Below are 22,767 nucleotides of genomic sequence, written 5' to 3' on the forward strand. Positions count from 1 at the left end.
CAGGTCTCTCAATCACTGGAACCACACGACCCGCCCTCTCCTTTCTGTCCAACCACGCAATCAGTTTCCCAGCCTTGTCCCCCACATCATACAATCGTCCCTGCTGCTCTCTACTCATAATTTTAGCAGCGTCTGTCACCAGGGCCCAATAATCAAGTTGTTTGAGACTGAGTACATGAATCTTATCACGAGTAACACCCCGCTCCAAATCGCTTTCCAGCTCAGCAATCTCAGTCTCGAGGCGGACCACTGCCTCATCATTGGCGCCCACAATTAACGACAGTGCCTGCCCACGGATGACCGTCTTAAATGCCTCCCACAATGAAACAGGAGAGGACACAGACCCGACATTCTCAGCAAAATACAGATCCAGAGACTTGACCAGCTCAGCACGGATTTTGGGGTTACGGAGATACCAAGGATTAATCGGGGCCACCCGTCCCTCAGCACCTATACTCACATCTATCTGAAGCCACAGAGGGGAGTGGTCCGAGATGCCCCGAGCCAGATGCCTGACCTCCCCAACTGATGAGGCCTGGGTAGCCGGCATCAAAACATAGTCCAATCTGGAGAGACTACCATGTGCACCCGAGTGGAAAGTGTACTGCGCCTGTCCTGGATGCATCAATCTCCAACAGTCTATCAGTCCCAGTGTCTCCAAGAAACCACTCAGCCAAGACTGTGCCCTCATAAGATCTCTGGCGGGGTAGCGGTCTTCCCTACCGGAGACAACAGAATTGAAATCTCCACCCAGTATCAGGATACCATCCGGATTCCCCAGAACTACACGTCCCAGATCTGCAAAGGTAGTGGTCTGTAAACCAGGTGGGACATATACAGAAATCAGCGAGACAGTTTTCCCCTCCCACCTACCAGTGAGGGCGGCATAACGCCCCCTGTCGTCAAGGATTATGTCGTCTATCTCCAGGGGGAGAGAGTTCCTAATAAGAATACCCACTCCCCTAGAACCTGTAGTGAACCCAGAATGTGCAGCGAGACGATACCCTCGCCGGTTCATAGCGTGACAAGTCTTTCCAATCAAGTGGGTCTCTTGCAATAACACTACATCAGGGGAGAGGCGTCTCAACAGTTGTAACACTACCCCCCGTTTTATCCGATCCCCCAACCCGTTAACATTCCAAGACAGTATTTTCAGCCCCCTACCCCCCATCCCCGAAACAGATGAATTCCCACCCCGTAGTGAACACAACACCCAGATCCAGAAGTAAAACAATACGTTGCCTTGAGAAAGAACGGAACACACCCAATACACTCCCTCCCTCCCCCCAACAGAACCCCAGTATAACTCCCCCCACCCTGCACCCCTGCGTTAGACTCGAAAGCCACCCCAACTTGTAGTGTGCCTGTCGCCCTACCATAAAACTAATCTACAAAAAGAAACCCAGAGGAGGAAAGGGTCCCATTCTCCCCCGCCACCCCCGGGTGTCCGCCTCAAAGCACGCAATCATAAAAGTCAGCAAACCACAGTTATCTGTTGTACACAATGTTCGGAATCCGGGATCCACTGTTCATTCTTGATCTGACAGGCCACCTTCAGCTCCACCAGAATGTTCCGTGCGATCGCGCCGGGTAGGCAATGTATCTAGCCAGTCACTCAACCCATCAGGGCGATCAAAGAAAAACGTCCGATCATCATATTCAACGCGCAAACGGGCCGGAAAAAGCATCGCATACTTCAAATCCATGTCTCTCAATCGCCGCTTCACCCCCTGAAACTCCATCCTTTGCTTCTGAACGGATTGGGTGAAGTCCGGGTAGAAGTTCACCGTGGTGTTTTCGAACTTCGTTGGGCCGTCCGCCCGTGATGCTTGCAAGATGGCGTCTCTGTCCCTGAAATTAAAATTTCTGGCAATGATCGGCCGCGGAGGGACACCCGGCTTTGCCTTCCCTCCCGGCACTCTATGTGCACGTTCCACCGCAAAGAATTTACTCAGGCCCTTGGGGGCAAGGTGGTTGAGGATGAGGTCTTCGACAAGGAGATCAGCAGCCATTTCTCCAGAATTTTCAGGGACCCCAATAATACGTACATTATTGCGTCTCGCCCGACCTTCAAAATCCTCCAGCCGACGAGCAAAAAGATCGTTGGAGGATCTCAGATTGTGAACCTCTGTCTGTAAGTCGGACATATCTGTCGTGAGGCTGGAGGTCTTCAAGTCTAGGGATTTGACTCTCATTAGTCTTTGATAAGTCCATTCTGATTAAATTGACATCAATGGCCACGGTGTCGAGCTTCAGGGCAAGAGCCTCGTATTGTTGGCCGATGGAAGTCTTAATACTGGCAATGGCGCCCATGACATCCTGCAGTGTTAAATCAGCCAACGCGGCAGGGTCTTCGCCTGCCTCTTCCCGGACCCTAGTTGCACCACCGGGGGACCCCTTGGGTTGGGTATAACGATCCATGACATTCGTTTGAGTAGCACCTCCCCGGTGAATGGTCTTGGCTCTTCGTTTCTCGCTATCGGGCTTGCTCGTCATGGTGGGCAGTGTGCCCCGAAGGGGCGCTTGAGACCTGGTAAAAACGGCTCCTCACAATTCACCCACGGAGTCTTCAAAGGCAGATTACAGCTGGTATATCGCAGCAGCCACACACGCGTTGTCCTCAGTATATAAGGAAATCACGGGGTCTAGCTGCGCCCCAAGCCGGTCTCGAGGTAAAACAATGCTAGTGACCCAAAAACGAAACCGAAAGTCAACCCGAGGGTGTGGTCGGGACCCCGCCGGCCGTTGTTGTTGAATTACTGCCTGGGCACATTAACAACTCGAGCCCCGGGTGACTCCACGGGATAGGCCGCAAAAGTTCAAAGCATCGTAGCGTAGGATCCCGAAGTCCAAATCAATTTCCGAAAGCAGCTAGTATATCAGCTGGGTTGCGTCTTCAATAACCCATCTTCGTAATCAGGATATGATTCAGGATAGATGCGGGAGGCGGCGAGGGTCTCGGGAGCCCTGTGGTCACGCGGCCATCTCGGATGCGCGCGAACAATTTGTGAAATCTAAGATTATTATGATGGAATATCCCCTCTGCATCTTCTACTCTAATGTGAAGGTGGTGTGATGAGTCAGGCAGAAAGAGGACTATGGCCCTTATTGCCTTCATTCCAGCTGGGAGGGCCTGAACTGACTGCGCTGCAGCCAGTAAGGGATAGTTAACTTTGTGGAGATCAGTGTGCAGGAGGTTCACCTCAATCGACAGAGTCAATTTGTTTTCTAATGTCGTTGACAACCTTTCTATGGCGTCCAGTATCTGTGCCCCAGTGATGTCAGGCAGCTGGGGATCATCCTGCAGGTCTCATTGCTCACTTGATGTGCGATTGTTCTTTGGTCCCCCTGTATATTGTTCTATTTGTGTTTGCTGCAAGGATTTCTGTGTTTTACTCTTGCCAATGATGGTGTCCGGTCTAAGAAGCAATGCCAGAAGGAAGGGGAGAAGGAATTCATTCTTGTTCATGACCACTAATATGAACCTCAAGATGTAACCATAGGTCACCCGCCCACCGGATGCAACGGTCCAAGGCTCTGCCTCCAGCTGCTTTGGGTGCCCCTCTATCTGATGGTAGAGTACCTCAATGTGAACACAGATCATTCCTTTTAAACTGTTTATTTACAGAGTCGCTATTATAAGTCGATGCCACTGTCCCAATTGTCAGGCTGCCCCCAACGATATCCTGGACATGGTAAACCACTGTGACTCTCCCTCTGGCTCTCGAAGGCCAGTGCCCCACTGCCCTGTAACTGCCACCACGAGGAGTTGATGCTATCAACCCGGGTGGCCCGGCAGGACTCCCAAGTGCCAGCTGGTCACCGGCAGGCAGCCCAAGCACACTGCCTCATCTCCAAATCTGGTTATTTATGAATTGGATAAAATGTTGAATACATTTTGAGTCTTATTCATAATTTGTTATATGTAATATGGAATTGATATTGTGATAACTATTCACTGGAAATCAATTTCTTCATTCACATGCAGTGCTAACAATCTGTAAAAGCGCTTTAATTTGTAATGATTTATATAGAAATGTTCATAACGATTGTATATATACCCTTCTATCCTGCGCTCACAGCTGGTGCTGATAACAGATATTATAGCTCTATACCAGTGTACTTAATTTCTAACAGCCTAGCATTACCATACTTCTTGGCTGCCTCTGTCATGTGGTGGCCCATATTAACAGGTTTATAGTGCAGGAAGTCATTAACAGCCTCTTGGCTCACCACACAGTGCAACTTTGTTTTAACCAATCATACTCGTGGAGAGGTGAGGTGCAGCAGCCGGAGCAGCTGACTTCGGCACACAGGGATCACGGTTCGATCCCCGGCTCTGGATGCAGCTCAGCTCAATACCTTGTGACTCTGGGCAATAGCTCACTGAATTTCCACGACGGCCCCCAGCGCCTTGAGACCCGTAAGGGTAAGTAGTTTGTGCTTTACAAATACGGATTTACAGTGAATGATTGCACTGAAGTTTGCCAAGATGGCAGTGGTATCGGACGTTCACTGAAAGAGCTCCACTCACAAGCCACCAAAAATCCTGCTTTAAATCTGATTGAAGGCTATGCTCGCTGCAGACATTCTGCTCCATATTGGTTCTGTGATCCGGGGGACCAATAGCGAAGCCACCAGGGGCTGTGGACCTACAGGAGTGGAGACGGCTGAGCTTGTTCTGCCTACGACCTGCGTTGTGACTGTAGGACAGACTGTGAGGAGGGAAAGGTGCACGCATTGCAGGCTCAGCCTGCCTGGCCTTTGAGGACCCACAGAGACCTCTCTCCAATATCCTTGAGACAGCACATAGGCCCCCACAGTGAGGAGGTAGTGCGGCAGGTGTACTGTACGGCCCTGGGAACCTGGCTTGTGGCTGCCAGAACACTTTGGAGACACGCTATGACTGGCAATTCAGGGAGGCGGGGTGCGTGTGTTCTGACTAGGGTAACGCCCCTCTTTTTCTCTGTGGCCTGCGAAGAGTGCTTGTCAGTTCACTGTTGATGTCTTGCCAGACAGGCAGTTGCTGTGATCTCTCTGTTGTTTGTCCTCATCCATCGGTTGGCTGGGGTTCACTACCCAGTTTGGGGAGACGCCTCCCTATGCAAGCAGCAGAGCATACAATGACCAAGGACAAAGAATCCAGGCCCCGTGTCAGAGAAAAATGGATCTTTACACTAAGGCCATCAACCCTCTGCCAGAGGAACCCCGACAACTTATGCTGGATAACACAGTCCTCCTTGTGGCAATTCAGGCCTCCTGTGAGGCACTGGAGGAAAGTGTGGGTGAGGTTCGGTCGGAGGTGTTTGTTTTGCGCCAAGACCTCCGTAACGTGGCAGAGAGGCCACTGAAAGTAGGATCTCGGAGCTGGAAACACGGTCAGAGTACTTCGAAGCAGCAGAGGTTCACACGACAGCAACAGATATGCTGTGGCGGCTAGACGATGCAGAAAATAGAGCACGAAGGAACAATCTGAGATTTGCGGGATTCCCAGAAGGAGCTGAGGGCTCCAATATGCTATGGTTCCGCGACACCTGGCTCCGACGAATAATTTCCCAGGATTCTCGGCCTGTTTTATCATTGAGAGGGCGCATCACGCCTTGGGAACTAGGCCAGGGTTCCTCCACGACTGGTAATAGCATAATTCCTGAACAAACTTGATAAGAGACATGATCATTGCTTAAGTCCGCAGACAGGGGGAAATGCGCCATGAAAACTTTTAAAACTTAGTATACCCGGACTACTCTTGTGAAGTTAAACGCCAGAGGTGCACATTTAACTCTGTAAATCTTATTCTACGTAGTCTCCAAATACAATATATGCTCCTGTACCCGGCCAAGCTCAAAGTCATATATCAGGGAAAGAATCCTTTCATTATAAATCCCCTGAGGAAGCCTGGGAATAGCTTGAAGAATGTCCCTGGCTGACACACCAGAGGGAGCAGACGGGAAGATACTAGGAGGCAGACCAAAGGATGGACAGAGACCGTGGAGTAAGGACAGAAAGGCCCAGCCGTGGGGCCCAGAAACCCCATGGCGGGGGACGAGACTCAAGGACCGGCCGGAGATATCCTCAGGCTCGAATGGGAGCAGCACAACAGCATCCACCCGTTCTCAGCAGGAGTGATAAGACTATCCCATGCCTGTATCTTAGTCTTATCATGGGAGCAACAAAGGAAGGGCCAGAGTCCAGACCAGAATCCTCACATCCTATGGTGGTATTTGACTAGAATGTCCTCTTGCCTCGGTCCCCTCATAGACCATGGCAAAGGGGACAGGTGCAGCGATATAGCTACTGCCTTAATGAACATGTATGATACCTGAAGGGCGGGGACATCAGATGCTCTGAAAGGTTGATGCCTCCCCTCCCCCCCTTTTGTCACAGACTTGAGGTTTCTGTATGGAACGCTTCTCTTCTTTACTCTTTCTCTCCTTTTGGTTTCCTCTAGTGAAACTGCCAGTGGTATGCTGCTCCTCGGGGTTCTTGAACTTTGGGGACCGAGTTCAGTGGGTGGGAGGGGTGGGCTACAGACCTCTCCATTTCCCCAAAAGTACTTCTAGTTGTGTAATGGCAGAGTTCACTTGTGGGGGTTCATGTGGGGTGGGGTGGGGGTGGGAGGGTGGTGGTTATGGGTTATTAAGAAGTTTGTTGATTCACATAAGGGAGACGTACACCCTTCAGCCGAGGCACTATCTCAGACGACTTACACACATTCGCCATACACTGGCAGAGCTATGGCACCTAACTAGTCTTTAGACACCGGAAGCCTATTCATACTCTCCTGGAACATTAACAGTTTGGGGGACAAAGTTAAGAGAGGCTTGGTAACTCATTACCTAAGCAGTTGCAGTCTGACATTGTTTTCTAACAAGCAGCATCTCAAAGGGACACAATGTAGGTTCCTGGGATGGGGAGGTGGCCTATTCCACTCTGGCACAAGCGGGGTACACATCAGGATCCCGGGGAGTGGCCATATTGGTAAAAAGGTGTCCTCCATTACAAGGTGATACAGCAATGGTCAGATCCATCCGAAGATACGTGTGAACGAGGGGCTTTTGAGCAGACATCACCCTCACTAGCGTTCATGCACCACCTAGGCTTCACCCCCCTACAATAGCAAAACTCTCTGGCCGGGGGTGGGGGGGGGTTTCACTTGAACAATGTCATGGCAAAAGAGCTGGACCGGTCCAGGAGCAGTGGCACAACAGCACCAGTCACCTACTTTCGCGGTTTGTGTCTGCTCTCGGTCTCTTAGACCTCAGGCGGTGTACACCCCTAAATTGGAGAAGCTATTCTAACTTTTCAGGGGCCCATAGAGTGATCTGCCGATTGGATTACATTTTTGCCCCGGCTGTGAACGTGGGTGATCTATTACAAGAAGAATATCTCACCCGTGGGCTCTCAGACCATTCCCCACTGCTAGTGAAACTGGGCGGGAGGGTCCATAGGACTGGGGCTCAAGGGGGGCTCAAGGGAGACTCAATGCATAGGACCTGCGGAATCGCGAGGTGGCTGTTGGGCTCTGCTCTTTCTGAGAGAACAAATGTTCAATCCTCTCAAATGCGATGCTATGGGAGGCCTATAAGCTGGTCCTCCAAGGATCTGCACAAAATCTCATTGCCCAGCAGACAAAGGGTGTACGGATCTCTTGAGCAATTCGAGGGTAGGCTGCTGGCCCCTAAAGGAGCCTTGGCCCCGAACCCAAGCTCCCCAGAGCTTCACCAACTGGAGCTCTTGAGAGCGTAATACCACGCTATGGTGCACGTAGGAGCAAAGAAACAAATGCTTGCCTTGCTCCACAGACTATACAAGATCAGGGATAAAGCCAGGAAGCTCCTGGAGTGGTTGAGCAGGAAGGAGGCAGATGCCAGATGGGTACACCAGATTATGGGACCAAATGGGGACTGCTATACCACAGAACGTGCCATTGCGAAACCTTTGCTCTGTACTGCGTAGATCTCTATAGAGCACGTCCATTCCATGATACCACTCATATTGCATAGATCTTGGGGTCTGTGGCTGTCCTAGTACTAGACAGTGAGGCAAGTGAAATTCTGAACGCCGATATTGCAATAGAAGAAGTGCATGCCACCACAGCCAAGCTCAAATCCAGTAAGACCCCAGGGCCTAATTGTCAACCCTCTGAATTTTTTAAGTATTCTGGACACCTGTTGGGGACTCACCTCTTATCTGTGTTCCAAGAAGCAGGAAGACTTGGTACTCTTCCGCCACATTTCCGCCGGGCGTTCATTGTGGTGATCCATAAGGAGGGCAAGCCCAGAGACAAATGTGCTTCATACCATCCCATTTCCCTTTTAAATATCAAAGTGAAGATACTGGCCACTATATTGGCCTCCAGGCTCCTGCAGGTGATTGGCCTCTTGATTCATAGAGATCAGTCTGGGTTTATAACGGGTCGGTCAACTCAGTATAACTTACGCAGAGCACACAACTGGATGAATGAGGTTAATACCCGGTCAGAGATCCATATCCTACTTGCACTAGACGCAGAGAAGGCGTTCGATGCAGTGCATTGTCCCTTTCTGGAGCAGACTCTGGTGCGCTATGGATTCGGTCGTAAATTTGAGAAATGGGCAGGGTTGTTGTATCATGACCTGGTGGCAACGGTTAAGAGTCAATGGGACATTGTCCTCAGATTTTCCTATTGGAAGGTGTACTTGTCAGGGATGCCCCGTGTCCCACTCTCCTGTTTGCCCTTTCCATAGAATTGTTTGCATGCACGGTCTTGGAGGTAGTCGAAGAGTAAACCTTGCTTTAAGCGGATAACATCCTCCTCTACATCACCAAGCCATCCCAATCCCTCCCACTGCTCTTCGAGGAGTATGGCAGCTACTCCAGTTATAAGATTAACTGGAGCAAGTCGGTACTATATCTTCCAAACGGAGAGATGGACAGAACACTTCTCCCGTCGACTACTGTGCCCCACAGATGGCTTCCAATATCTGGAAATCTTTACAGTATTGAAGCAGGACCTCTGTTTCGAGAGAATTTTTGGGCGGGTAGCCACGGCGTGCTGGAAAGACCGGGAGAGATCGAAGAGCCTCCCGATTACATTAATGGGTGGCGTAGCCTTATTCAAAATGGTATTGCTCCCAAAATTGTTATATATGCTACAAAACACATTTTACAGAACATCCTCCCCCCGAAGGGATTTCCCGGATTGGAGGGCGACATGTGTACTTTCCTATGGGATGGGAAACACCCCAGAGTAGCCCTGAAACCTCCGCATTGCACCTCTACAATGGGGGATTGGCACTCGAGGCCCACTACCATGGGCCCACCTAATTAATATTAATGACTGAATCTTCGTGCCATGCAACCACTCCCCTTTCATGCTAAAACTAGCACAGGCGGGGGTGTAAGTGGGGGGGAAATCAAGCCTCCACCATCCCTTCGGAGGCAAGGGAACACAAGGCCTCTTACCCACTACGCAAGTGGCCTTGGCAGCCTGGGGGAAGGTGACGAAGTGCTTGGGTTGGCATCGCAGGATTACCCAGGAAACACTCTTGTGGGAGGATCACTGGCTCCCTGAGATACAGAAACTGAGGGGATTTGGGGCCTGGGTACTAATCGAGATACCCAAGTTAGGGCACCTGTTGAGTGGTGGAGACATAAAATCGTTATCAGAGCTGCAGCATGAATATGAGCTGCAAGATAACCAGATATGGAAATACGTGCAGCTCCGGTATGCCTGGCAGGCTGAGGTAGTACAGGGGGAAGTCACCCCAGAGTTTGCTCCATTAGAGGGTTGGCCACTCACTGAGGAGCTCAGAAGAATTGCAATTTCCTTGACATATAAAACCTTGAATAACATGCCTGTCAACTTACAGTGGCTGTGGGGAAAGTGGGTGGCAAACTTCGGGCAAATGATTTATCTTGATTGGCAAGCTGCCCTGATGAACCCTAGAGAGGTAGGGATAAAAGCGAGGCTCTGTCTAATACGATTTAAAAATGTTATAGGGTGTATTATGGAAGGAAGGCTGCATGCGATGGGAAGGGCACAACACCCTTGATGCCAGGGTTGCGAACTAGAAGAGGGTACCTTCTTGCACACAGTATGGGACGGCCCACATATACAGGGTTATTGGAAGATGACCACTAAGGAACTAGGCAAGATCCTGGGCAACCCATCCCTCTTGTACCCAAGTTCATTATCATGGGGATCCCTAACGACGTTGATCTCCCTAGATCTAAAACTCCTCTTTTGTACTCTTGGACTGGTGGTTGCGAAAAGAGACATGGCCAGGCAGTGGGCAGCAGGGGAGTGCCCGACCCTGCAGGACTGGAAATGAGGCATGGACATGTACATGATGCCAGAAAAGGTTACCTACGCTGGTAGGGGTTGTCCTGAAGCGTTTGGGGTGCCTGGCTTGCCTACTATTCCTTGGATCTCCTAGACCATGATGGGAGAGATAACAGACAACGTGACTATAAACGGGTGGGTCTAGTCTTGAACAGAGATGTAGCACTAATAGGTGTACTTTCCCTTTGGTAGTGGTCACAGGAAATCTGTTGAATGACCAGACCAAGTCATAAAACCACATATAAAAGGGCGGTTGCTTCAATTTTGTCAAGTCATTTCATATCTGGTCATTGCATTCAAAGCAGAGTAAATCACGATTCTAATCAGCTTAGGATGTTGCTCTAACCACTTTAGTGTCCTACAAACTAAGTGCACTGAACTTGGTGGGTCACTTGATCTTACTAGACTGCATTCTTGGCATGGTTATGTTTTGTAGAAAACAATCAGAAGTTGTACACTAAAGTTACATCACAACCTGGAAGTTTAAGAAATACTGCTACTAGCTACTAACCCAAATGCTACTAAATATCTGTAAAACAATGTTGATACAAGAGTCAAGTTTGAGACTCTGGTGGTGACAGCCATGCTTTCCTGTGAGGTGCTGCAACAATTGATAGCTATTTTCCTCCAGCAAAAATATGTGTACAACTCGCCAAATTAAAGAAATAGTAAATTGTTGACTCTTCTGCCAGTGGTGGTGGTTGATTTCAGTTGTCCTTCAAGCACCTAGACACTTCAAAGTGTTTATTAGTTTAGTCACTATTAATTGTAAGAGAACAAGAAAAGTACCTGATTTTTCTTAAACAGTAACCAAGTAATAATACATCTTTAGGCATTCATTATTCTACACCTTAACAGGAATAGGCATCCATGCCAGTCAAATCATTAATTTCACATCGATGACAAATTACTGAAATTAGGACTGTTGCTGTTTTTGCATACAGACCTGCTGCTTGGTGCTCTTGGTGGCTTTAACTGAATAGTGAATATCCTTCATTGCTCGTTCAATTAAACTGACTGTGTAGGGTCTCTTCGTTTCAGGGTTCACACATTTGTCTGCCACAATGGAGGCAATATCTCGGAACATCTGATCCAGCTGGGTGCTTCTTTCTTTCTCAGAAACCTGCAATTCTCCTTTTGATAAAATCTAAAAAGGAATTTTATATTATTAATGAAAATGAAAGATTCCTATATGAAATAAATTATAAAAAATGCAAATTACTGAATTGTAAATCTGAAACATTCCAGCGCAAACTAAGGCAGTCTACCATTACAATGTAACACGGAAGAGTACCAATTTTATTTACAGACAAGTAACCTGGAAAAGTTACAATTCAACTCAAACAAGGACAACCTATTATAGGAATCATAGCAATAGAACCTGTGAATGTTCTAACTAAAACCAGACCAAAGACTATCATAATATCCAACCATCTTCAGCCACAACAAATACAACACAGAAATATTTCAATTTAACCACTCCAGGCAATGCAATCTAGACATTGGCAGTTTTAAATCATATTCAACAATGCAAAACAGAAGTGTTGCAGTTCAATCTAGAGTAGACTACCATAAAAATTCTACATACAAATGTTGCGACTATGAAGCAAATACACTATCAAAACAATGTAAACCAACAAATGTTCCTCAAGCAACGCTAAAAGAGCCTAGCTATATTCCAAATGTGACTGTAATTTCAGGTATACTATTTTCATGTGCAAAGGTGACACTCTCCGATAAGATCTGGTCTCCCTTTGGCACTGGCTAACCCCCCCAGAGAGACAAAAAACAAGCACTGGCAAAGCCAAAAGAGCTGGTGTTGGCTATCTACTTTTTGCTTTGCCAATATTTGCAGTGTCTATAAATGTTTTTTGTAAAATTGTATAAGGGGACTATTTTTGTGTGTACTTGTACATTGTGCAAAGCAGATTGTCATCACTCACAGACAGGTAAGCCAATGTTTGAAGTCGGCTGAACCACTGCCTCTGCTGTGGTGAACCGAACAAAAATTTGAATTATACAGACTAATGGATGAAGAGAGTTGACTGAAAGCCCATACTAGCAAGTATATTATATATATCTCTCCAATACAGAGATCGTCGTCACACAATCACACAAACAGCCGGGCACAGACTCAGATTTATGTGTGCTTTTATTTCTGTACTATTTACATGTCCATGACGCTAATCGTCCGTCGTCCGTGGCCTTGCTCACACTTTTTTGTATACAACTTGTTTACCACGTGATTATTGCTCATTTGCATGAATTTGTGGACACAATAAACAGACAGCACATCCCTCAGGACTTACTCGAAAATAAAACCATACAATCTTGATGTAGTTCACCAAATCACATCTAATTCTTGAGTACAACTTACACATTCCAATGCTTCATAATATATATATATTTTTTATTTTATAATTTTTTTTTTTTGCAGAATTTTATTTAGCGCGAACTAGACCCGAACCGAATCAGGTATCAGAACGCTTTACATATTTTCCAGTTACGTTACATGAGGACACACTTTCATTTTAGGCACGGGGAGATTAAGTGATTTGCCCAGAATCACAGGAGGTTTTTGGCGTCGTTACTAAACTTGAACCCAGATCCCCAGGTCCGAGGTCGAGCGCCCTAGCCATTAGGCCAACTCCTCTCCTCTCATATAATATGATAATCATATGTCCACGCTGCGACTTCTTAATTAAAGTGCAAATTATATAAAGTGCTTATAGATAAAATGCTAGTGCCACCTAAAATAATATTAATAATCACAATAAAATTAAAAATATAAAGATAGGGCGACTGACGCAGGAATGTGGGGACCACGGTTCGATCCCCGGCTCCGGCGGCAGGTCAGCCCAGCACCATGTGACTCTGGGCAATAGCTCGCTTAATCTTCCCGACGGCCCCCCAGCGCCTAGAGACCCTTACGGGTGATTGTGCGCTTTACAAATGTGGACTTTACTTTACTTCAGCAGCTGTAGTTAAAATGCTCAATACTCTCCCCTCTACCAGACAATTGCCCATGGATATTTGGCATAATGTGGCATTGAATATCTTCCTGTATCATTACCCAACAGATTCACAATGATCGTAGAGTATTCTTATTCAAAATGTGATTATATATAAAGGCCATTGATAGTCCGTTATTATAAATAATTGTGCAAATCCTAGCTGATGTTAAGACCTTTTGTGGAATCAAGTTCTAATATGTATCGGGTTTCTAGCTGTCGTAATAGTTTTTCCGGATTGCTACATCTTCTTAAAACGAGACGTCACCAATAACAAAATACTTCAATTGGCTTAAATTATTATTACGAAATTGTTTAAAATGGCGAGCCACTGGACAACAAGGGTCAGAGTTGACAATGGCCCTCAGGTGTTGTAATATTCTCTAATGCACCTGAAGCTTGGTATTTCCTACATACCTAAGCCTACAGGTGCATTCCAACACACATACCGCATACTCCGTCGAGCAGTTGTATTATTTTTCCAAAACCACAGGTTTGTGACGCAATGGTGTGGTAACTTGGGTAGTGTTGATCCCAAATCGACATGCCCTACATGTACTGCATTTGTAGAACCCCTTTGAGGAAAAGTGTCCTTGTCGGCATTTATTTTGTGTCAGGACTCCATTATTTTTGCATTGCCATTTCGTGTCAAACCTCTCTGCACGACTCTCCTGGTCGTTTCTGCTGATGTCTGATGAAATTCTAACTGTCACGACCATCCTGCCCTTCCTGCTCCTTGTGGTTGAGCCAATTTCGAAAAAGGGAACAAAGAATTGGCCTCACCACCCTCGGACTGAACTCCTGCACACACTCACCCTGTTTCGCAAGACTTGGTCACACTACCGTCCCAGAACTTGTTTCTTTCACATATGCGGTTGTTCAAGATCTGTCTGTTGTCTCACGTACATATCTCGTTTTGCAAGATCTGTCCGTAATCTTTAGTACCATCTGTTGCGACACCGTCCTGCCTGAACAAAGAATGGCGTAACTGCATTCTGACTCGGAGGCGCCAGGCCTCCATCCGAACTGGTTTCTTAAGGTGGAAAATGTGTATATAAGGTCTGTAAGCTGCGGAGTGAAGCAGCAGCCTCCTCTGTCTTGTCTCCGACGGGCTCGGGACGATGTTCCATAGCCCGGGCTATTCGAATAAAACTTGGTTCCTTCTGCAGACGAAGACTCCTGTGTCTCCTTTTTCTATATAAGGAGGGTATGGAAGACTTGGGCGGTTCCCCCACCACCGAGACCCAGTAAGTGGGTATAAACGGTTCTTCAAATGGCGCCCGAATAGGGACTCCACGAGCACGAAGGTCAGGCCCGGTGGATGTGAGGAGGTGCACGGAAAGACTCCGACGGGGGTACCCTGCCCGAGGGATTCTTGCAGTCCGGTAGGCAAACGACTTGCCCGCTGTTCCTCCCCACCCGGTCTGGGCCACATGACCACATCCTGGCTGGTGTCCCCTAACAAAGTGATTTCTGGAACAGGACACGGCCCTGCATCTGCAGAACAGAACTACCTCTTTCAGGTAAACGTGGGCTGATCACCCACCGAGTGTGTGATTTCGCTGTTATTCACTTTTGCAGAAGCCAAGCCAGCGAGGCGATTTTTTTTTTTTTAAATCCACTGTGGTCTATTGTTAGTTTACAAACATGCCGGCCAGTAGTAAGTTTAAGAAATTATGTTGTTGTATGTGTGCGCAGGACTCCCAGCTGGAGGCAGCCTGTCCGCTTTCTCAAGAGGGGACCCCTGGTCACACCATGTATACTAAACATGGTCCTTCTGCTATAATGTTTTCTTCCTTCTGGACTAAATATACTAAACAGGCTGATCCGGAATTACAGTGGCCCCTTTACGGGTCCTTTGACCCACAAATCCTCGCAAATTTAGAGGAGCAGTTGCTTAAAAGAAAGGCTAGTCCCTCTATGTTTGAGTCTGTTATGTTTTGGAGGAAAGATGTTGAACAAAGAAACAGAAAGCCTTAGAAAGAAAAAGGGACCGTATGTCAATGGCCGACCACGCTTGAGAACATCTACAAGACAGAATGGAAAAGTCTGTAGAAATATCTGATAAGGAGCATAGGTACAAAAGTGCTAACCAGCTCGCTAGGAGAAAGGAAAGGGCCATATGGAAGGGGTGAGGAAGGTGATGACCTTACTTGATGCCATGCTAGAAAGTCCTCCCGCATCTGCCCCAATGTACCCTGCCCTGACGCCTCTCACCCCGCATGTCCCAACGCCACAGCTCACTCCTGCCCCCACTGCTCCCCCCTACTGTTCCTCTTGTTACCCCACCCCACCTGCTCTGAAACCTGTAACTCAGTCTGTGATTCACACGCCAAGAACAGCTGCGACCCCTCACCCGCACAATCCTTGTAGCTTTACTCCCGCTCTCCCTTGTGGTCTACTGTTAAACAAGATCTGCATAAATTATTTTACTCCCCTCGACTGGCATCTTTACGATCTGCTGTTAGTTTTTCGACTCTCGAAGAGGATGAATTACAGAGGCAACAGTGTGAGTGTTGGATCAAGAGTGGATCATTTATGGATTTAAAGAGATATGGGCCACCTTTTCTCAGTGGACAATTATGCAACAAACAATGATGGCTGAAAATATGTGCACTTTAGTAATGCAGAGGTTCGAGGCTCTCTTTATGCCAATCCCCGGGGTCTGTGACTTAAGAAAAGGAATAACGGTTAATATCTACACTGACAGTCAGTATGCTTTTGAGGTGGCTCACAACTTTAGAAGACTGTGGAAAGAAATGAATTTCCTTACTTCACATGGGACGAAAATTCAACATGGCACCCTAATTTACTGATTATTAGACTCCCTGACATTTCCCAGAAAGGTAGCCATTATAAAATGTAAAGCGCATAAGAAAGTGACGGATGATGTTGGAAAAGGCAATGCCCTGGCTGACCAGACAGCCAGACAGACAGCTCTTAAGAAAAAGGAAGGAATGTATGTGGGAGGTCCCGCCAGGTGGGTGGCAGAGGGGGGCATGGTTGAAGATACAGTACAGAGTGTGATCAATATTCAGTCCCATGAGGATGTGGACGGAGCATTTGGCGGTAACAGAAATAGATGGTTGTTGGGCCCGTATCACTGCGGAGAGACAATGGATGTTGCCCGACAGTCATGTGCTACCGCTAGTAACGATGGCCCATGGCCCTGCTCACATTAGTGCGAAAGGGATATGTAAGTTGCTGGAACCCACCTGGTATAACTCAAAGATACCAGCATATGTTGAGAGGATGGTCAAAACATGCATGATTTGCCTTATGTACAACCCAGGAAAAGGTACAGTAACCCCTGGAGGAGGGGTCTCTCCCCCTACCTTTCCTTTCAAAGCCCTCCAGATGGATTATATCCAGATGGACAGATATAACAATTTAAAATAAGTCCTGGTGGTAGTCTGTACCTTCAGCCGATGGGTGGAGGCCTACCCTGTCAAAGACTGCACCGCTATCACTACCATCAAAGTACTATTGAAAGAATACTTCCCACGATTTGGTTTGTCCCGTTTGTTCTGGAGTGACAACGGGACACACTTTACAGCTCAAATAATGGAGTATGTCTGTTCAGCACTGGGTATGAAACTAAGATTTAATGCAGCTAACCATCCCCAGTCAACAGGTCTAGTGGAGGTGTACAATGGCATCCTAAAGACTAAAATGGCCAAGATTGTAGCCAAGACAGGTGTTCCTTGGGTTGATGCTCTACCCCTGGCTCTGCTGTCTGTCAGGACAACGGCCCATACCAGGATAGGACTATCTCCCCATGAAATTGTGTTCGGGAGGCCTGCCAATGTGTGGGGTGTTCCACTGCCTCAGAAACTGTCTGATGTTGAATACCCTGTGTTGACTGATTATCTGTACAATTTGACTAACACCTTTCGTACTCTTTACCACCAGGTGCATGAGGCCATACCTGATAAAAGCGAGGGCCCAGGACACGTTATCCAACCTGGCGACTGGGTTCTGATTCGCAACTTTCAACATACTAAGAGCCTCGAGCCCCGCTGGACACAGCTCTGTCAGGTGTTACTGGCCACCCACACTGCCGTGAAAGTTGAAGGTCGGAAGAACTGGATCCATGCAACACACTGTAAACGAGTGCCTCTGCCTCTCCCCTATGATCAGTGGGTGAGAGAAGGACGAGGAGACTCAGAGACAGACATAGTCCCGGCGTTTGTTCCATTCTGCGACGCAAGATTACATTTTACATCTACGGAAGCAGAGAGTGACAGTATACTGAAGGTAAAGGTGGAACACTCCCCTCACTCTACTCAGCATCAGGAACAATTATACTGTTCCTACTTCTACCTGATATAACTTGCGTTCCAGAAGGAAGGCTTGTCCTTGACTTCGCCCGGGTACCTGTAGGCTGTAGAGCTGTGATCTCCCAGCTAAGATCGGTGCTGGTGTGTCAGACTGAGGTACGCCACTAGAGCTCTTGGCATCTGCATCCAGTGAAGCAACCACACATCACAGACAGCCGCTAGTGGTCCCTGGCTTAGTACAATGGCAGCCGTTCAATACACCCAAGTCCAGAAACGATATGTCAGTCTCCTACATAGCAAGTGCTTCGTGGCCCCCGTGGTGACGCTGTTTGGCTCAATCATCTTGTCTATCATCGGTTGGATGTTACTGATCTACTATCCTGTTACCTCACCAACTCCTACCCCGACTCCTGCAGAGCATCAGTATTTCACGTTACCCGCCCACGAATTACCCCGCCGTGCATAATTTTTCAATAACACCTTGGTGCAGATGTTACATCATCATCAGCTGATCATAAATACTTCCAACTGTTGGGTATGTGGACTGATGCTGCATGCTATGACACAACCTGTCCCATTCTTTCCTTTTTCTTTTTTCATCTCTGAGTCCTGTCTCGCATGGTGGATGTTGATTCAGGAGGCCTATATTATCAATGGTACTGGCAATTCTGCCCTTGGAACATTTCGGGATGACTTCTGGCACAACAGGTCTGGCAATAGCAATACCCCTTTTTGCCAGACCAGCTCATCAACATTGCTATTACCGACGGATGAACTCGGTGAGATGGTGGTATTTAACTCAACTTCGACAAACCTTTACCAAATTTCGCGCTGATGTATGAAACACTCTGAATGTTATAAACGCGCGGGCCGTATCTGCATCCATGGCTTGGGAACTAAGAAAGTTGGTACTAGTATCTGTGAGATCATTAAAACTTTAAACTCTACATCTCCTCCAAAGTTGGTGGTGTCCCCCAACACTTATTTTATCTGTGGCACAGCAGCCTACACGTGGCTCCTCCGTAACTGGTCTGGTACCTGCTATCTGGCCTTCAACCAACGTATTCTACCCATGGAGATTACCACCTGTTGATGAAGGGTGCTTTGCGCCGCTCACGTAGGGGTGTCATATCGGCTGAGGATACAGTAGGCCAGGAAGCCGGGCACTTTTTTAAGGATTTCCTCCCATTCTGGGGCCCCATGGCAAACAGTCGGGTCATACGAGGACTGACCAGGGTCCTTGAGGCCACCATCACAAAAACAGCTGGTGCCCTCTCCAACATCACTGCAGAGCTAGAGGCAAACCGCCTTGTAACACTTCAAAATGGTTCTTGACATCATACTCGCTGATCGTGGTGGTGTGTGTAAATTGATTGGCTCCAGCTGCTGTTTGTATATTCCAGATCACGCAACCACAGTATATGACATCATCCAACGTCTGCATCACCTTTCCTCTGAAATTCATCAGGCAACTGGTCCCTCACAGGCTGGATCTGAGGCCTCCTTTACCAATGGGGATGGAGGGTCCTCTGCTTCCTTGCCTTGGGAGTAGCTGTCCTAGTCTCCAGCTGTTTGTGCATTCAGTGCCTGCCAATGCTCTGTGCAATGTGTGTTCAGGCTCTCAAGCCTCAACCCTCTAACATTCAAGACACCAATATGAAGATGATGCTCCAACAAGAAACAGATGATCTCATGAATATCGACGTTTCCTAGAGTATTTGCCACTCAATGGCAAAAGGAGGTCCGAGGAAAAGTGTCCTTGTCGGCATTTATTTTGTGTCGGGACTCCATTATTTTTGCATTGCCATTTCGTGTCAAACACCTCTGTACGACTCTCCTGGTCGTTTCTGCTGATATCTGATGAAATTCTAACTATCACAACCACCCTGCCCTTCCTGCTCCTTGTGGTTGAGCCAATTTCGAAAAAGGGAACAAAGAATTGGCCTCACTACCCTTGAAATTAGAATGCAAACAAGCGGAGAGGAGATGGAGGCATGCATACCTGGATAAGGATAGGCTTACTTGGAAAGCTAGGCTGATGGATTACAAAAAGGAACTCCATAGGGTGAAGGCAGCACACTTTTCCAAGGTGATTCTTGACGCCCCGAACAGTTCTCGAAGTATTTTTAATATTTTGAACAGCCTTACTAGCCCGGACTGCTCCAAGAATGAGTTTCCCCCCTCCCAGGAACTTTGTGAGAACCTGGCTAGGTTCTTTCAGGGTAAAATTAAAATGATTATTGAGGATTTGGGGGTGGAGCAGCAACAGATTGGAGCTGTTACCTCAGTGATGGGTGGCTCTGGCGGTTTTTTGGAGCAGGTTGGGGTGGATCCTGGGGCGGTCTCTGAACAGGGGGGAGATAAGTCCCTTTCGGAGTTTGCGCTGCTGACTGCAGACGAGTTCAGTAGAGTGGCCCTTGGTATTATGTCTGGGTCTCCGCTTAATCCGATTTTTTCCTACGCTCCGGATGGTTTGTAACCAGTCTCTTTCCACAGGAGTGGTTCCACCTCAGTGGAAACAAGCGATGGTGACCCCATTGTTGAAAAAATCCTCCCTCGATCCTGAGTGCTTGAAGAATTTTAGGCCTATTTCGCTTTTACCCTTCCCTGCGAAAATTGTGGAGCCGGTGGTGGCGGGCACTCTCTCCAGGTACTTAGAACAGCATAATCTCCTGGAGGAAGCCCAGTTTGGCTTGAGGCCAGCCCATGGAACCGAGACAGCTCTGGTGACCGTGTTGGATGAGCTTCGTTGGCAGGCAGAGAGGGGTCAGGCAGGTGTTTTGATCCTGCTTGACCGGTCTACCGCCTTCGACACGGTGAACCATGGGATCCTGTTGGATAGGCTGAAAATAGGTGGGGGTTACAGTCCTTTCTCCAGGACAGACAACAAGCTGTGTCCCTCCCTCCTTACCAATCCGCCTTTTCCTCCATCTCGCAGGGCATTCCTCAAGGCTCGGCAATTAGTCCGATTTTATTCAACATTTATATGAAGCCCTTGATTGCGGTCATCAAGCAATATAACATCGAGATTGTCAATTACGCTGATGACACGCAATGGATTCTCTCTTTGGAGGGAGATCATTCAACTGCTTTGGAAGTCTTTCAAAGCGGTCTGCGAGATACAGCGGGTTGGCTGAAGGCTAATTCCCTGCAATTTAATGCAGGTAAAACGGAGGTGCTTTACTGCCCAAGGGCCAGGGTTAAATCTGTCCTACCTGGCAACTTCTGGCTGCTGATTTCTCTTTATCGGTTCAGTCAGTGAAGGCGGTTCGGAACCTGGGCGTTATGTTTAACAGTAGCCTCACCTTGGAGGCACAGGTCTTGATGACAGTGGCTGGTTGCCTGACCACTATTAGATTGCACAGGAAAATCCTTCCTCTGCTGCCTTCCTCCGCCCGGGCGGAGGTGGCGCGCTGCACCGTGCTCAGCAGGTTAGACTACTGTAACTCTCTGCTGCTGGAGTCCCCAAATTATCTCCTGGACAGACTTCAGAGAATCCAGTCTGCCACGGCCAAGCTAGCCCTGCGGTGGCCTACTAGGTCCTCCTCCTCTAGGGCTCTGGCTCAACTGCATTGGCTCCCGTTGAGACAGAGAGTTCAATTCAAGTCTCTCTGCCTGGTGTTTAAAGCCCTCCATGGGTTGGGCCCTGTTCTTCTGCAAAGGAAGTTTGCGTGGCATGTAACCTCCGATCCTCCTCGGCTAGACTGGCGAGGATACCAAGGTTTAAGAGAGCTAAAGCAGGAGGCAGATCGTTTGGTGTAGCGGCAGCGAAACTGTGGAATGCTCTTCCGGCGAGCTTGGACAAACCTCTGACCTCCTACCATTCAGGAGGAGGTTAAAAACCTGGCTATTTCCGAAGTCCTAGATTGTTACCAGTCTTGACCCACCCCCCTCTGTTTCGAGCTTGCTAGCGCAAGGATGCCTGTTAGGCGACAGTGCGCTTTAGAAATGAAATAAATAAATAAAATAAATAAATACCCTCGGACTGAACTCCTGCACACACCCACCCTGTTTCGCAAGACAGGTAGTGCCCTTGGGTGGTTTCAGTCCTTTCTCCAGGACAGACAACAAGCTGTGTCCCTCCCTCCTTACCAATCCGCCTTTTCCTCCATCTCGCAGGGCATTCCTCAAGGCTCGGCAATTAGTCCGATTTTATTCAACATTTATATGAAGCCCTTGATTGCGGTCATCAAGCAATATAACATCGAGATTGTCAATTACGCTGATGACACACAGTTGATTCTCTCTTTGGAGGGAGATCATTCAACTGCTTTGGAAGTCTTTCAAAACGGTCTGCGAGATACAGCGGGTTGGCTGAAGGCTAATTCCCTGCAATTTAATGCAGGTAAAACGGAGGTGCTTTACTGCCCAAGGGCCAGGGTTAAATCTGTCCTACCTGGCAACTTCTGGCTGCTGATTTCTCTTTATCGGTTCAGTCAGTGAAGGCGGTTCGGAACCTGGGCGTTATGTTTAACAGTAGCCTCACCTTGGAGGCACAGGTCTTGATGACAGTGGCTGGTTGCCTGACCACTATTTGATTGCACAGGAAAATCCTTCCTCTGCTGCCTTCCTCCGCCCGGGCGGAGGTGGCGCGCTGCACCGTGCTCAGCAGGTAAGACTACTGTAACTCTCTGCTGCTGGAGTCCCCAAATTATCTCCTGGACAGACTTCAGAGAATCCAATCTGCCACGGCCAAGCTAGCCCTGCGGTGGCCTACTAGGTCCTCCTCCTCTAGGGCTCTGGCTCAACTGCATTGGCTCCCGTTGAGACAGAGTTCAATTCAAGTCTCTCTGCCTGGTGTTTAAAGCCCTCCATGGGTTGGGCCCTGTTCTTCTGCAAAGGAAGTTTGCGTGGCATGTAACCTCCGATCCTCCTCGGCTAGACTGGTGAGGATACCAAGGTTTAAGAGAGCTAAAGCAGGAGGCAGATCGTTTGGTGTAGCGGCAGCGAAACTGTGGAATGCTCTTCTGGTCGAGCTTAGACAAACCTCTGACCTCCTACCATTCAGGAGGAGGTTAAAAACCTGGCTATTTCCGAAGTCCTAGATTGTCACCCGTCTTGACCCACCCCCCTCTGTTTCGAGCTTGCTAGCGCAAGGATGCCCGTTAGGCGACAGTGCGCTTTAGAAATGAAATAAATAAATACCCTCGGA

The 22,767-nt window shown here is 48.1% G+C and overlaps 1 protein-coding gene across 1 annotated transcript in view; it reads right to left on the reverse strand.

Annotated features, from left to right (window-relative positions):
* The window catches only part of SBDS (SBDS ribosome maturation factor), an 86,405-nt gene that overhangs the window by 27,632 nt on the left and 36,006 nt on the right, over positions 1-22,767 (reverse strand). Inside the window, exon 3 of the mRNA XM_078679400.1 lies at positions 11,271-11,471. Within this exon, the coding sequence (XP_078535526.1) occupies positions 11,271-11,471 (201 nt within the window). The remainder of the gene's footprint in view (positions 1-11,270; positions 11,472-22,767) is intronic.

This window comes from Lissotriton helveticus, chromosome 3_1 (assembly GCF_964261635.1).
Source record: "Lissotriton helveticus chromosome 3_1, aLisHel1.1, whole genome shotgun sequence".
Lineage (NCBI taxonomy): Eukaryota > Metazoa > Chordata > Amphibia > Caudata > Salamandridae > Lissotriton > Lissotriton helveticus.